A 14,714-nucleotide genomic window follows, 5' to 3' on the forward strand; every position below is an offset into this window, starting at 1 on the left:
CAGTGAACAGGGAACTCTAGACTCCAGAACAGTTCATATGGCAGTTTTTGCCAATAGAGATGAATTTACTTGGTTTTTGATATTGTTTTGCTTTAAAAAACTTACATATAAACTAGAGAGAGTAGAAACATATTGAAGAATAAAACAATATGGGAAAAAGATAAAAAAGCTTCTCTGATTTGAAGAACCTAGTTATCCTACACCAAACAGTTCTGGCTGTCAGATGAAGTACAATCAGTCTCATGGAATGATTAATCGTCACATTCCAGTTGGTCCAGTTGATTCTTTTCTTGAGGTTGAGTAATCAATTGCACAAAAGGTAATGAACAGTATGCAGGATCAACTCTCAAAGGAAGAACTACTGACTGAGTAAAAATTTTGAACTTGAATCAGATTTGTGTATGACTTTCTCTGAGTCAGGGTATGCAATCTTTTAGGCCAAAATTAACATGCATATCATCAGGTAGCATTATTTCTAATTTCTCAATAGAAATATTGCAGAGGATGTATTGGAGACAGTGGATTCACCAGGTTCTTAAATGCAAACTGAAAAATATATTCTGAAGCCATGGGAATCATGGAAAACGTAAAGAAATCAGTTTATACACAGGCTCTATATAATGTAGCAGCTTCCAGACTATGGTGATACAGCTCCAAACAAGAATGAAGAACAAATAGAAGTGATATCTCTATGAGCAATGGCTTAGACCTAAATCTATTTCTAGCTAAGCCTTTTATATGAAGTGATTAGGCTTAACAATGAACACACAGGCTTGTTCAAGAGAACAAAGGATTGAATATTTGTCATAGACTGAAATGCTGTGAAGGCTCTGCACATGACAGGCAGGTGATTTCCTTCTTGTTGAAATAATGAAACTCTATACCACAGAAATGAAAATAATTTAAAAGCATTTTTTCCTTCTCTCTTCAATTCTAATGGAAACAGGGATATGATCTAACATCTGATAATTTAGATGATGTAATATCTATTTACCAGGTTGGGGTCTAATTGTATTGGATGATAAGAAATGCATGTCTTTGCTCTCTTTGCTCTCCCCTCAGCTTTGAGATACTTAGTCTTAGACACTCACACTATGCCTAAAGGCTTCCTAGAGGCATCAAACTTGTGAGCTTAAGAAATGCAAATCATATTTTTAAAAGAGATATTATTATATATGATTACAGTGAAGACTGACAGGAAGCACATTTCTGTCCTTCAATGCTGCCACAGAAAGTGTGCTTCTCAAGAGTTGTATGTTGCAATTTTGAAATAACACGTTTCAGAGTATTACAAACATGAATTACCATGAAGACCATTTCTCTGAGACTTGGGGCTATGCATGATAATCGATTTTCTCTCCATTCACAGTTCAGTCTCTCACTTGTCTAAAGAATCTCTAAAGCATGCTCTTTTCTACTGTCAGGACAACAGTTTCCAATTCCTTCCAACGGAACTGCTCCTACTTCCTTCCTATTACAATTTTTCTTTTCACTTTTCTACTTGGAGTCCATACAAAATGCTGGAAACAAACCCATACTCTTTAGATCTTTATTTCTAACTACTATAGTTCTACATCATTCTTAGCTGAGGGAATTGGACAGCAAAATAGAATAAATGACAAAAGTAATACAAGGATGTCATATAGCTGCTTTAACTAGAATTAATCAATCTCTGACTTCTGGAAAGGAAGTCTGCCATGAAGATACATTGGTAACACTTTCCTGCTGGAGACAGGCCTCTTTAGAGTTTCTCCTAGACAATAACCACAATGACATTTATTTCTTAATCTCCTGTCAGGTGCTAGATTAGTTATCTGTCTTGCTATCCTCTTTACCAGGGTCTACTTATGTCCAAGAGGCTGGAAATAATTCCTAGAAACACAGCAAGACAAAAAACAGAGAGGAGCTTGTTTTACTTGGGTTTTTTTATTTATCCAGTCTTACTTACCAAGAAAGCAATGATGAATTAAAAATAGGAAATTCTGGCTTTCACTGGCATTTTTAGTGGTTTTGTAAAAGCCAGCAACAAAATTGTTGAACTCCTTACATGATGGATGTTTGTAATGAAGAATTTTGGGAAACAAGTTATAGACTATAATGCCTTCTTAATCCTAATGTGTTCCTACTAAGCCTCTAACAGACACTCTAGCAGGTATGTCCCAATGATAAATGAATGCATGCTTGACAGTCTTTAAACTCCTTAATGGCCCTTTGTTCCTGGGTCCTGGAAATCAGATTCCTTTTCTTTAATGAAGTCACAAGACCAGTATTCTTTTCTCAACGTATTTTAAGTTTTTCAAGTTAGCTGTCATGTTCTAAAAACAACTTGCTGATGACAACTCAGAGATTTAACATGTTGAATTGATGCTCTGCTGCTGTGAGGTAGATTGCTTTTTCTATCTATTGGTCTCATGTAAAGCATGATTAAGACTTATTTGTCCTATATTAAAGTTTTCACCACAAACACAAAAGTCTTGTGGTGACTTTGCAACCCCTTTACTGTGATGAGCAGAAAATGGCCCTTTTAGAAGAGCAAACGTTGCTATCTGTAAAGAAAGGATCAGTGTGTGACCACATTGAGGTGTTTTCAGCGTTCCCTGAAAAACTGTGTTAAGTTCTACCACAAGAAACTTGTGTGCTTATATCTGCCTTAGGAAAAGATTAAAGTATACCTTCATGTCTGTCTCCTCATAATTTCCAGATATCTTTCCTTCAAGAGAAAAACTGGACATGTTGAAAAATAAGGAAATAGCATGTTTGAGAAGATCCAGTGTTCTGGACAACAGGGGATCAGATCTGTAGAATATATAGTAGAATTCTACAGTTGCCAAGTGTAGGCAAAAGTATTATAAATCATTTATCTCATCTGATCTCAGTAATTTACCAAAACCAAGGTTCTAACACAAAATATCTCTGCTTTGGGGTGGCCATCACAGATACAACTACTGAGGTGAAAAATATGTTTTATCTACTTATATGGATTGTAGAGTCAAGGACATCTGTTAGCAGTATCTGTTCGAGGGAAAAGAAAGTAACCTTGCATGTGAAGTGACTGAATATTTTACAACAGCTATCACATCACATCACATCACCACTGTGTGATTGGCTAGAGATGAGTCAAAAGGAGCAGCAATTACATGGGAGAGTCAAAGGTAAAAAGCTCTAGAAATCTTCTTTCTAAGTTAGGTGGGAAGAGAAAAATTCAAGATGGATAATTCCTGGTTGTATATTGCAATGATGAGGAAATTTAGCTCTCTCTGTCTGATGATATGAACAAAACAGAGACCTTTCCCTTTCTCCACTACAAAACATTATATGCTATACTTCAGGCTTAAATAAAAAGCCTAGTTGTCTTCTTACACAACTGGAAATCAGGTATGGCCTTGCTGGAGTCACTGGAAATACACCAATGTGAGCTGAGGTTCTTAACAATAGAATGAATATGAGTAAATTGATTACCCTGGCTATTTTGCTGGATAGTGACAGCTTATCCTGATTTTTTTTTTCCTGAATTATTCTTGCCTTCAATTTACTATTTCAAAGAACTTCTTAGATATAGTAAATGAAAAAAAATTTCCTCCAGAGTGAGGCAACGCCTGGAACATAATCTTGCCAATTTAATCATGCAGGTGGCATAAAAATAAAAGCTATGCTAAATGAAAAATATTATTTTTATTTACCTTAGAATGAAAAGTTGGATGACCAGTCCTTTTTTTTACATCCTGAGAGAAATCATACCAAAAGAAAGAAGTTCCAGTGAATACACTTGATATCCTTCTTATTTCATTTGGGAATTAGATCTCTCAGTAGTGAAGAACTGTATTTGTTTTAGGTATCTTCCTCTCTCTCTTACTGAATGACTTTTCAGAATACTCTGTAAACATGGGGCAGTGAAGGAAATCTTTGTGTTTTCATCTGCTAAAATAACATCTCAGTATTTCAGTGTATTCTTTGGAGTCCAGAAACAGAGCAAAAAACCAGCATGAAATAATTTAAAAAGTAATTGAAGGGCAGTAGTCTCAGATAATGCAAAAAATAGGCAGTTGTTAGCTATTGCTATAAAATATTTATGCAGTGCTTTAAATTTATTTACTCGATTCAAGAAAAAGCAAATGCACATAGCTTGCATGATTGAAATACTTATTTTCTTAGTGCAACAAATAAGATAGTTAAGGAACAAATGAATGAAAAGAAACATACTAGTTGAAAAAAAGAAGTGAAAATGCAATTAAATCTTAGTGAATGTAAGATAATGGAGCACATTCTAATCCTTACTCCAACTAATCTAACATGTGATATTTAACTGATCAAGAACTGGGAAGTGTTTAAAAGTATAACTAGAAATCCATTTTTACCTTTCAGGAGTTTGATAATGGATCTGGTTATGATAAAATAAAATCGCTCCAGAAGACTGTTCCTACATGTTAGTATCTTTTTAGTGTGATATTTTTTACTTGGTATTGCTTTGGCACCAGAATAGCTAGTGATGAAATAAAGCACTGGCCAGACACCTTTGTTGCATAGCCAGTGGTTTGGCAGCATATTCCTGACTAGATGGCTCATGTGTGTACCATGACAGATGCAGAGAAGCAAGGCTACCAGCTACTGTGCTGGAAATGTTAGGTGGATAGAGAACTGTAGAAGAGCACTCAACAAGCTTCCTTTATACCCCTCATGCAAAACCTTGTAGCCCTGATGTTATGCTGTAAATACTGTAAGTCAAGACAATGATCTGTAAATTTGAGTACAGAACTGCTGCACTTCATAATTCAGGACACAATTTGATTCCTCCTTACCTTCTTGTGTTTGTAATAGTGTAGGTAACCATTGTGTTTCAGTACAAACCACCTCTTTCTCCAGCCCTTCAGTATTGCAGATTGTGTTCGTTTGTGCAGATATCCTCGGCAGGTAGGTTTGGGGGTGTTGGGGTAACGGCTGATGTCTGATCCCACTATCATAGTCAGGATATCAGGACCTAAAATATTACAAGTGACAACATAAGTCAAAACTATAAACATGTCAATCTCTCTGAATACCCATTTAGGGTAAGGAACAGGGAGGCAATCTGCTATACCAAGCCCATGTCCTCCCAATGTAGCTTCTAGATGCAGCAAGGAGCAGAGCAGACAAGAAAGCATGTTCATTCAAGTGTTACTTGGCCTTCTTTTGACACAAATTCAGAAATGAAACTAATTTTGTGTTGAGAACTAGTAATGGAGCCAGCTATCTGAAGACACCTCTAAAAAATTTTTGTGACCTATCTTTGCAAGCAGCATCTTTGGTACTTGTCTATTTTTTCAGTCAGGAGAAGTAATTGAATTTCATTGCTCAAATGGGTGCACTTAAATTGAGGTTTAACCAGAAATTGCTGAGAATGCTCTTAGGGCACCTTCAGTCTCTGTCATCTTACATATGCTCTTGAGAATTCTTTATTTTACATGCCTTAGAGTATTCTTACCTTTTCTGTGCCCCTCACTGAGGAGGCTGGCTGTTGAAAGCTAACCTGTGCTAAAGCATCTACTTACCATTTGCAAAAGGTAAGCACTCAGAAAAGATGATAGATTGCAGGATTTTAAAAAAATACATTTTCTTTATCATCAGTGAGATGCAACATCACAATATTTGCTGACAGTATCAATATATCTACGATTTTGACCTGAAAGGCCTGAAATTCTGATTGTATCAACACTAAAGAGCAAGAGGCAATGCCTGAAGGCAGAATGAGAAATGTGACTATAACACACTTTCATCTGCAAAATATTTGCTAGGTTTCTTTTGGGGGGACACTTGACTTTGAGAATGCTGTCAGTGTGCTATGATTTAATCCAGAGAGTGTTCTCTGAGGAGTTTAAAATACCACTAATCAGAGATTTATCTGCTAAAACACTCAAGATTCTCTTAAATACAACAGTATGAATGGCACCTCTATAATTAAAGAACACTGTATGTGCCCAGTTAAATTTGTCACTGTCCTGTAAAAGTATTTTAATTTATTTAATTTCCCATGAGCCTTTGTCAAAACTTTAGCTGGGATAAATAAGAGAATAGCAGAAAATTAATTTTCAGCATGCTAACGTGGCTATCTTTTGGTTTTAGTCATCACAGTTCTGGGAAGAATATGCATGACTAATGTCTCTGACTCTGTTTCTCTGTTGGTGTAAAATGATGCCTCATGAAATAAACTGCCTGATATCCTGGCTAGACTTCAGGTCTTGGTGACAGAGAAACAGTAGGAAGATGTGAAGTCTCTCCCTGAGAAAGTATAAGGCATATAGGCATTTGTACCTCTGCAGTCACTTTCAGGGCTTTCTGAGTCACTTTCTTAATGACAGGAGAGCAACAACCACTACTAGCACATGTTCTTTGGGGAATAATTTTCTAAAGTATTTAGAAACCAAGGTTTAAATAACAAATGACCTCAGCGATACTACTGTATGAAACAGTAATTCATTAAACTATTAATCAAGATTTCTGTTGCCTACATCACCCTGTTTGTCTGGATGTATTTGAAGCATTGACAAGGAAGCCTGACCCATTAATTTTATTTGCTGTCATCTCAGAATTACCTTTCCTTGCCAGATTGGCAGCTTCTGAATGTGGCATGCTGGTGACATCAGTTCCATTGACTGCTATCAGAATATCCCCAACTTGAAGTCCTGCTTCTTCAGCTGCACTGTCTGGAATTGAAAGAATAAAAAAAGAAAAACAAAAAATAGAAAAGGAAAAAATGGAAAAGGAAATGGAAGGGAAAAGGAAAAGGAAAGGAAAAAGGAAAAGGAAAAGAAAAAGAAAAAGAGAAAAAGAAAAAGAAAAAGAAAAAGAAAAAGAAAAAGAAAAAGAAAAAGAAAAAGAAAAAGAAAAAGAAAAAGAAAAAGAAAAAGAAAAAGAAAAAGAAAAAGAAAAAGAAAAAGAAACAACCAACCAAAAATCCCAAAACAAAAACCAAAAACACCCCAAAGCCACAAAAATTTATTTAGCACTAAGATATCAAGCATGTTTATATGATCACACTTTTCTAGCAAAACAACTATCTGTTGTTAGGCTGCAATGCAAGGTGTAACCAAAAGTATGTATTCTATTACCATCTTTTAAACCAGGTAGAGTGGTGTCCTTTATCTTTTTTGTAACTCATCCCTCGTAACTCCGGGGGTGGGGGGGGAGGGATCTTCTCCTAATGGGCCAGCTGTTAAAACTAGGTAGGGCAGTGTCCTTATCTCTTCCACCCATCCTCCCTCCAGGGGATATCTTCTGTCAATGGGCCTCTGAGTCTCACTGAGTGACTGATAAAATTACATCACCCCGTTGTGAGATGCTCCACCTGGGGGGTGGGTGGGGGGCAGGCAGACATTTCTACCTGTATACAATTTGAGATTTGGAACACCACAACCTGCATTTTCCACTGGATTCCCAGAGGAAGACCAGACCGATCCACACAACCACTGGACCTTCAGAGGAAACATACATGGTTCTATAAAATCACTAGTTCAACAGAACCACATCTGTCACTCCAGAAGGACTGCAGCCACCATTTAATTAAACTGCTACCAACACCCTGACTGTCAGAGTGTCAGGTTGTATTCTGACTCTGTCAGTGTTTTTGTACTACTGCATTTTATTTTTAATTTTCCTATTAAGTTGGGGTTTTTTTCTTTATTAATACATACTAGTAAAGAATTGTTATTCTTATTCTCATATCTTTTCCTGAGAGCCCCTTAATTTCAAAATTACAGTAATTTGGAGGGACGGGGTTTACATTTTCCATTCCTAGGGAGGTTCCTGCCTTCCTCAGCAGACACCTGTCTTTCAAACCAAGACATCGTTCAACCAGTCAAGGATTATGTTTTAGGGCCTTTGTGATGTCAACTTGTAGGTGGAAAAAATTTTACTGATCAAACTGTTACTCATCTCTAAATGAAGCTTCAGGATTTGGATACTGGTGCAGCCCTAGATAATCACTGGCAGTAGAAAAAATTCATTTAAAATGCTATTGGGATTCAAATGTTTTAAGATGCAAATAGACATTTCAGTATCTGAGAATTTCGGCCTGAAGTGCAAAGAAAGGTCTGATGCAAAGCTCAGTAGAGAAAGTAGACAAAGAAACAAAATCTATTATTCTGATAAGCTTTGAATTTAACCCCAAAAGAGAATCTTCTGTACTGATATTTGTCATTGCTGGTAAATAGAATTTGGATATGGCATTTTGAGGATTTTTTGCTTTAGGAAGAAATTACATGCTAGATTAGGAAAGTCCCAGTGAAGGAAGAAGTGAATAAGATTTTTTTATGCATCACCTTTTGCATATTTGTTAGCCACTGCAAAGCACATGCATTCCTAATAAAACAATGCTCAGACACATGCCAGTCAGGGATGGAAGCAAACTAGGGAAGTGATAAACATGCTGTATTTATGGGCACCAATACAAAGTTACTTAAATTCCAGTTACAAATTTCTCATGTACAGTATTTATCTTCTCATTTATAAATAAGCATCCCAAATGGACTGTGAAAGAATGTTTTTAGAAAATATTATTCCATATCTTTAACATTTAATGTATGCTTTTAAAGATTCTGTATGCTACGATGCAGAAAATGTGATCTTTCAGTGTATTTCTGTGAATGCTTAGAAATTGTAGGGATAAGATTAGTAAAAGCTTAATAATAAAGAGGAACAATAAAGCCCCAGTCCACCCTCATGTGTAATACAAATCATATGCAAATGTCAGAATATTTTGGGTTGTGCTGGCCTTGAGCATGCCATACTGGATGCTACGATCATAACTGGTCTGTAAAATATTATTAAAATACTCATTATAGAATCATAGAATGGTTTTAGCTGAACGGGACCATAAAGATCATCTAGTTGCAATCCCCTTCCACTAAACTAGGTTGCTCAAAGTCCCATGTAATCCTGCCTTGAACTTTTAAAGGGATGGAGCATCCACATCCTCTCTGAGCAATCTGTGCCAGTGCCTTACCACTCTCACAGGGAAGAATTTCTTCACAATGAAATGAGTTTCATTGAAATAAATTTTTCTCATGAAATTTTGAGAAAAAATAATTTTACTACAAGCCGAAAAAAAACCCGTATTTTTTTGTTGTCACTGCTTTAAAGCAACTGCATTTGAAAACAGCACACGAATAGAAGAATGATATAAAATGTGAGTTGCTATACCTAATTTTAATTACTAGGCATAAATTGGTAAGTGTCAGAGCTATTGTATGCATGATGTATTATTTTATTTGTACTTAGGTTAAAACCTTATGAACTCACAGGCTGCTGAATTCACAAGTTTTCCCAGTGTTGTCAGGATGATGGACAATCTAATACATAAGGCTGGTAATAGTGACAGAGCTATTCTCAGATGACATGCCAGAAGGCATGCACTAGCCTTCTCTGTGTGGGATGATATTTTGCATAGTATTTGCCATAGTATTGAAGTAATTATCTATCACAGTCCTTCTGCTCTTTTACTAATTCTACTGTGCTTGTCCTGAGATGCAGAGCAGTAAAACAAGCAGTGATCTAGATTCAGATGAGCCAAGGTCTTAGGCAGAAGTAAAATGACAGACTACCTGTGCCTGTGTCTGATCTTCTCTGTTGTTACTGACTGAGTCAGCTTTTAGCCAGATTTCTAAGCTGACATTATCCACAGAGCCAATGATTTCAGAGACCTTTCAGTGGTGACTCCCAAGATCTCATTTCTGAGTGGAAGTGCCAATGCCATTATTAAGTCATCGTATAACTAGTTCATTCTTCTCGAGGCAGTATTTTACATTTCATCTTTGTTGAAAATCATCTGTCATTTTTTGCTCACCCACTTGGGTTTTGGAGTTTCTTTTGGGGTTCCTTACAGTCATCATAATTCCTGAAAGAAGTTAACAGCCCACCTGTCAAGAGGTACAGATGGCTCGATGGATCCAAGCAGAAGTATCCCTAGCCAATAAGATTTTTGTAAATATTGGAAGGATCACTGCATCTTTATTTTAATTTTTAAATGTCTATTGTCATTCATGGATGTCAGCCCACAAAAGTTTTAGTCTTTACATCTCAAGAGAAGCTAAATGCAGGTATTTGCACAAGGTACGAGCTGACATGGAAGAGGACAGGGCAGTGAGGGATAGTGGGGCTATAAGAAAGTTGTTCATGAGCAGTTCATGCTATCAAACACCTTGCACCCACTAATTATGGAAATTATTTGTTATAAATTATTATAAAACAGATGTTTTATGTAGATCATATTATATCATGTAGATATATATAATTTATATATCAGTGTATATAATAGAATATTATGTGGGGTTTTTTAAATATATTTCCATGGGAGAAGTTAACCACTACAAACACAACTTACTTGTGTCAACTTCAGTCACAAGGATAGGCTTTGAGAACTGGATCCTGAAACCCCAAGGGTAATTGCCAGTTCCTTTAGCAATCTTCACTGTTCTTTCTCGAACTGGAAATAGGAAGAAAGATACCTTTTTTCTCTACATATTCCAATTTAATATGCAGCAGTCTGATTTTAAAACTTTTTGTACGCACTGAGTGTTACTGACTCTACAAATGGTTGGGGTGCTTTCAGTATCACTCTTGGCTGTTTAGTGCTGGTCCTCAGACAGTGACACCCCTTACATTGCAACAGATCAAATATCATTCATGTTAGGGCACAGGCAGACAGCAGTTTAAATTAAGTCACTGGACTTTGTAATAAAGAGCTGAAGTATTCAGGTATTCCATTCTACGGATGGTGTTCTGGGAGAGAAAAACACTCGTGCTTTCTGTGTCAGGCCTCTATGCAGCAAATACAAAATACACTCTATTTTCTCAAATGGATTAAAGTCTGGGGTTTTTTTTTTTTGTAGTTTCATCCTTTTTATATTTCAGAAGGACTCTATCTTATGGATAATTGTTTCTTCTCCTTTTGTTTATCTTTCCACTCCACACACCCATGCTGCCTTCCAGTCCTATAGTAAAACCTCCCCAGCCACTGTGGTATCTTCTGCTAAAGGGGGCTGAAATATCTTTCAACTCAGCAGAATTTAACACTTAAAGGTGTCAGCCTCAGTAAAAAGGAAGATCAGGGTCTAATTGCATACTTTCATCTCTTTCACAGGGTCTAATGCTATTATTATTCTGACGTAAATGTCCTGGTTCTTTAGCAAATCATATGCTTAAGAAGGACTTATTTGTAAATTTGATTTCTTGGAGTGTCTTGTTTTGATAATTTGACTACTTTACTGTGGTTTCTTTTATTAATGGAGGCCAATTCAACAGCAATTTATGACAACTGTTTTGTTTTCAAATTGTGTACTATTTGGAAGACAGAAATTGCTTTAAAGATTACTAGCAGGCCAATTGATGTTATCTGTCCAAAATAGATGTTTCAATACTGACTTTAACTATCTTGCTGAAGTTCTGAGCTCTCCCCTGGGAGAAGAAGCAACCAAAATAGTTTTCCAGAATATTCTCATGTGTGTTGAGGGAAATTTTTCATATCAGAAGATTTATAGAGGACATTTGTTCTCTGTCATATTCTGAATGATTTATGAGCTCCAACAAAGAACAATTTCTTGGAAAGCTACAGGGGTGTTTCAGTTTGTCTTAATTCTTTGAACTGTGGTACTTTCAGGTAACTTTAACATGTTAGAAGGAAAACCTTCCATCCCCCAGAAAAAGGTGTTGACTATATCTGTTTGCACAGATTTAAACTATGAATAGAACAACCCTTCATGCTCATAGCAAATAAGTATTTTCTTTCTAGATCAACCATGTCTAAAAGTTTGAAGTAAACCAGATTTTCTGCCTATTATAATAATTTATGGCCATAAATATATCTATGGTTTTGCCATGCTTGAAGAAGTAATGGAATTACATTGCCTCTACCCTTACCTCTGAGGTTTAGCTATGAACTTTTACCAGTTTATCAAGTAATGATAATATTTTTCAAGACAATAGCTAAATAAGAACTATTAATTTTTAAAATAATTTTTTAGATTCTTGGGTTGTTCCTTGTCTCATCTTTAGCATAAGTGACCAGCATCTTCTCCAAAATGTTGTTCCACCAAAATCCTCAGAGTGCCCAAAACAAATGATTTTTAGTAATATTTATTACCTGTTGCTCTAGCCAACTTACTTGCCACAGGTCTAGGTCTTTTGCTGAGACATCTAGGACTGTTATCTGGAGAGACATCATCTCCTCTGAAAACCCAGGAAGCAGAATGAAAGTTTTCTGTATAAAAACCTCTGTCCTCGTTTTCAGAATATAGTCCCAGATCTACTGATCGAGCATCCTCTGAAGTTACTGTCATGACAATAAAACAAGTAAAAGTTATGTGAGGAGGGAAAATGCATGAAGAATAAGAGGCCTCAGCCACTCAGCATGGAAGAAGTGCCACAAGCTTCTTAATGAACTGTTTGCAATATTTGCACTGAGCTCCTCAATTTTGCTGCTGATAAAGGAGAAAACTGAAAGGATTTCCAAATATAAGATCACAATACTGGAGGCTAATGAACGTTGGACTTGAGTAAGAAGTGAAGTCTTAATGCAAGTGGTCAAAACAGGAGGTGCAACTCTTTAAGACAAACCTGGCTTTAGCTAGTTCTTAAGCTATCTTATGTGACCCATTTGATTAGGAAATCAAACAAACATTCTAGAAATTTAGTATGAGTTAACTGCATATCAGAAGACAAAAGAGAAGATGAAAAGTATCTTCCATGACAAGGGCATTGATGACCATAATTTCTGTTTGCTTAATCTTAGCTCTTCCAAACATGTGAAGTTTTTTTTAAAAAGGAGGTGAGGAAATAATAGGTTGGTGGGGTTTTTTTTGTTTTGTTTTTGTTTTGTTTTTCCTTTAACCATAGAACTCCTGGCTAGTTCCTTCATAGCCTGTTGAATATTTGTATGATGTGTCAACTTGAGGGATTTTAGATTCATATTTTATAATAATTTACATTCACAATGTCTTGCAATAAGTGCACATAGAGATGGAGGAGATATCTAATTCTCTACTAAATTTGAGACTCTCAAGGCAATAGGATGTCAGGCAGCTGGCTGTGACAGGTTATAAACATCAAGTTGAATGTAAACAAAAAGGCTGTGTAATAATCTGACAATATCCCAAGCAGACCAGGAAATGGAACTTCAAAGTTGAGATTGGATGGTGAAAATCATACATAAGTATACATCATCAGATGCTGTGCTAACAGATAGACTACATAAATTTTCTGAGATGAAAAAACCATCATGTGCCTTTCAGTATGATATGCCTGGTATAATGCTGCTAGACCTAATGCAGCTGGAGGAAGGATCTGTTTGCTGCGTTTATCCTGTGTTTGATGTAAAATGATTCCCAGTTTAGAAAGAGAGAAGATAAAAAATTACCTTTATTTAAAGTTGTATTTGTTCAGGAAGTCACTTCCTGAACACATCTAAGTGGCAGTCCTTTCATCACTTGGAAAATGTGCTCAGCTGTGTCTATCTCTAGACAAATACTCCACATCCACTGGTTTCTCCCTTATTATGCAGAAAGTACGATATGATATGCTTAACTGTATAAGAAGCTATTAGCAAATAGATAAATAAATAAATATTATTATACTGATATGTTTAAAGCTCATTTTACCTTGCTACCATGAATGCACAAATTAAAACCTAGCACCAAACAACTCAGTACAGCACAGTGTTTTGCCAGTTTAATGCTGAGTTTTTATAATTATAGTAGAGTTAGAGTAGGTTAAAAGGTAACAAATATGCAAAACTATACACACTGCCATGCTGACAGTATGGAATTATGCCAAAACTTTTTTTTTTTTTTTCCTTGAGTTTTTGGAACACATGTCAAATTGGAGTGTCACAAAGAAGCACACCTAAATTCTTCCCAGAGGCTGGAAGTAAGTATGTAATGAGCTGCTGTTTCGATATGTTAATCAGAGTTGTCTCAAGTCAGCCAACACAGGGGAACAGTCAAGCTACCAAACCAAAAGGGACAGAAGTCTCAGGCCTGTGACATACTATTCAAAATGATTAGATGTGGTACTCTCCGACAAAGTTGTCTACCCAGTCACCTGTTCTGGAGACCACCTGGGTTTATGCCATGTGCTATCCAAAACTTTGTCTCAAGGAAAGCAATTCTAGCTCTTGAAACTTGCTCTTTTTTGATTTGATTTCTTAAAAATACACATACGCTTTCTCTGTGAAACCAACATGTGCCTGACTTAGTCAAATTTATAGCATTATATTCAAGAGACATTACTGTTGAAATCAAGGAACATTTTACCCTGGTGTGTATAGCTTCTGGTAGGTGTTTCTGAGCTCAGGTGGTTTGACATAGTAATTTTCTAGTCCTAATACAATGCCTTACAATCTATTTTGGGGGCAAGAAATGAAAACTGCTACCAATAAAGAGCTTCTTTATTTCCATGCGAAATGCCAGTCATGCATGCTCCTTTGTTAACAGGAATTAAAACTTTAGGGATTGACTCAGTTACCTGAATATAAGTGGCCCGTACCGTATTAGATACCTCAGGGTACCCTGCTTGCTGTTCAAAAAGGCTTGGGTTCCCTGCTGGTTCACGTATCTCAGGCCTTTCTTGGTATCCCAGCTGGCAACTGATATCTATGTTTAGGCAGTGAATTGAGGCTTTGTCGATGTAGGATTTACCTCTTTGTTACAGGCATGGAATATATTTAGTTTATAGTTTATAGTTAATAGTAT

At 36.3% G+C, this 14,714-nt stretch overlaps 1 protein-coding gene across 4 annotated transcripts in view; it reads right to left on the bottom strand.

Annotated features, from left to right (window-relative positions):
* LOC136374356 (uncharacterized) overlaps positions 1-14,714 on the bottom strand; it is a 41,089-nt gene that overhangs the window by 11,873 nt on the left and 14,502 nt on the right. For 3 of the 4 annotated variants that reach the window (XM_066339677.1, XM_066339674.1, XM_066339675.1), the window contains 4 exons: positions 12,131-12,298; positions 10,352-10,453; positions 6,567-6,677; positions 4,797-4,975 (listed from right to left, as the gene is read on the bottom strand). In XM_066339677.1, the coding sequence (XP_066195774.1) occupies positions 4,797-4,975; positions 6,567-6,677; positions 10,352-10,453; positions 12,131-12,298 (560 nt within the window). The remainder of the gene's footprint in view (positions 1-4,796; positions 4,976-6,566; positions 6,678-10,351; positions 10,454-12,130; positions 12,299-14,714) is intronic. The other variant, XM_066339676.1, reaches the window with a different exon arrangement.

This window comes from Sylvia atricapilla, chromosome Z, assembly GCF_009819655.1.
Source record: "Sylvia atricapilla isolate bSylAtr1 chromosome Z, bSylAtr1.pri, whole genome shotgun sequence".
Lineage (NCBI taxonomy): Eukaryota > Metazoa > Chordata > Aves > Passeriformes > Sylviidae > Sylvia > Sylvia atricapilla.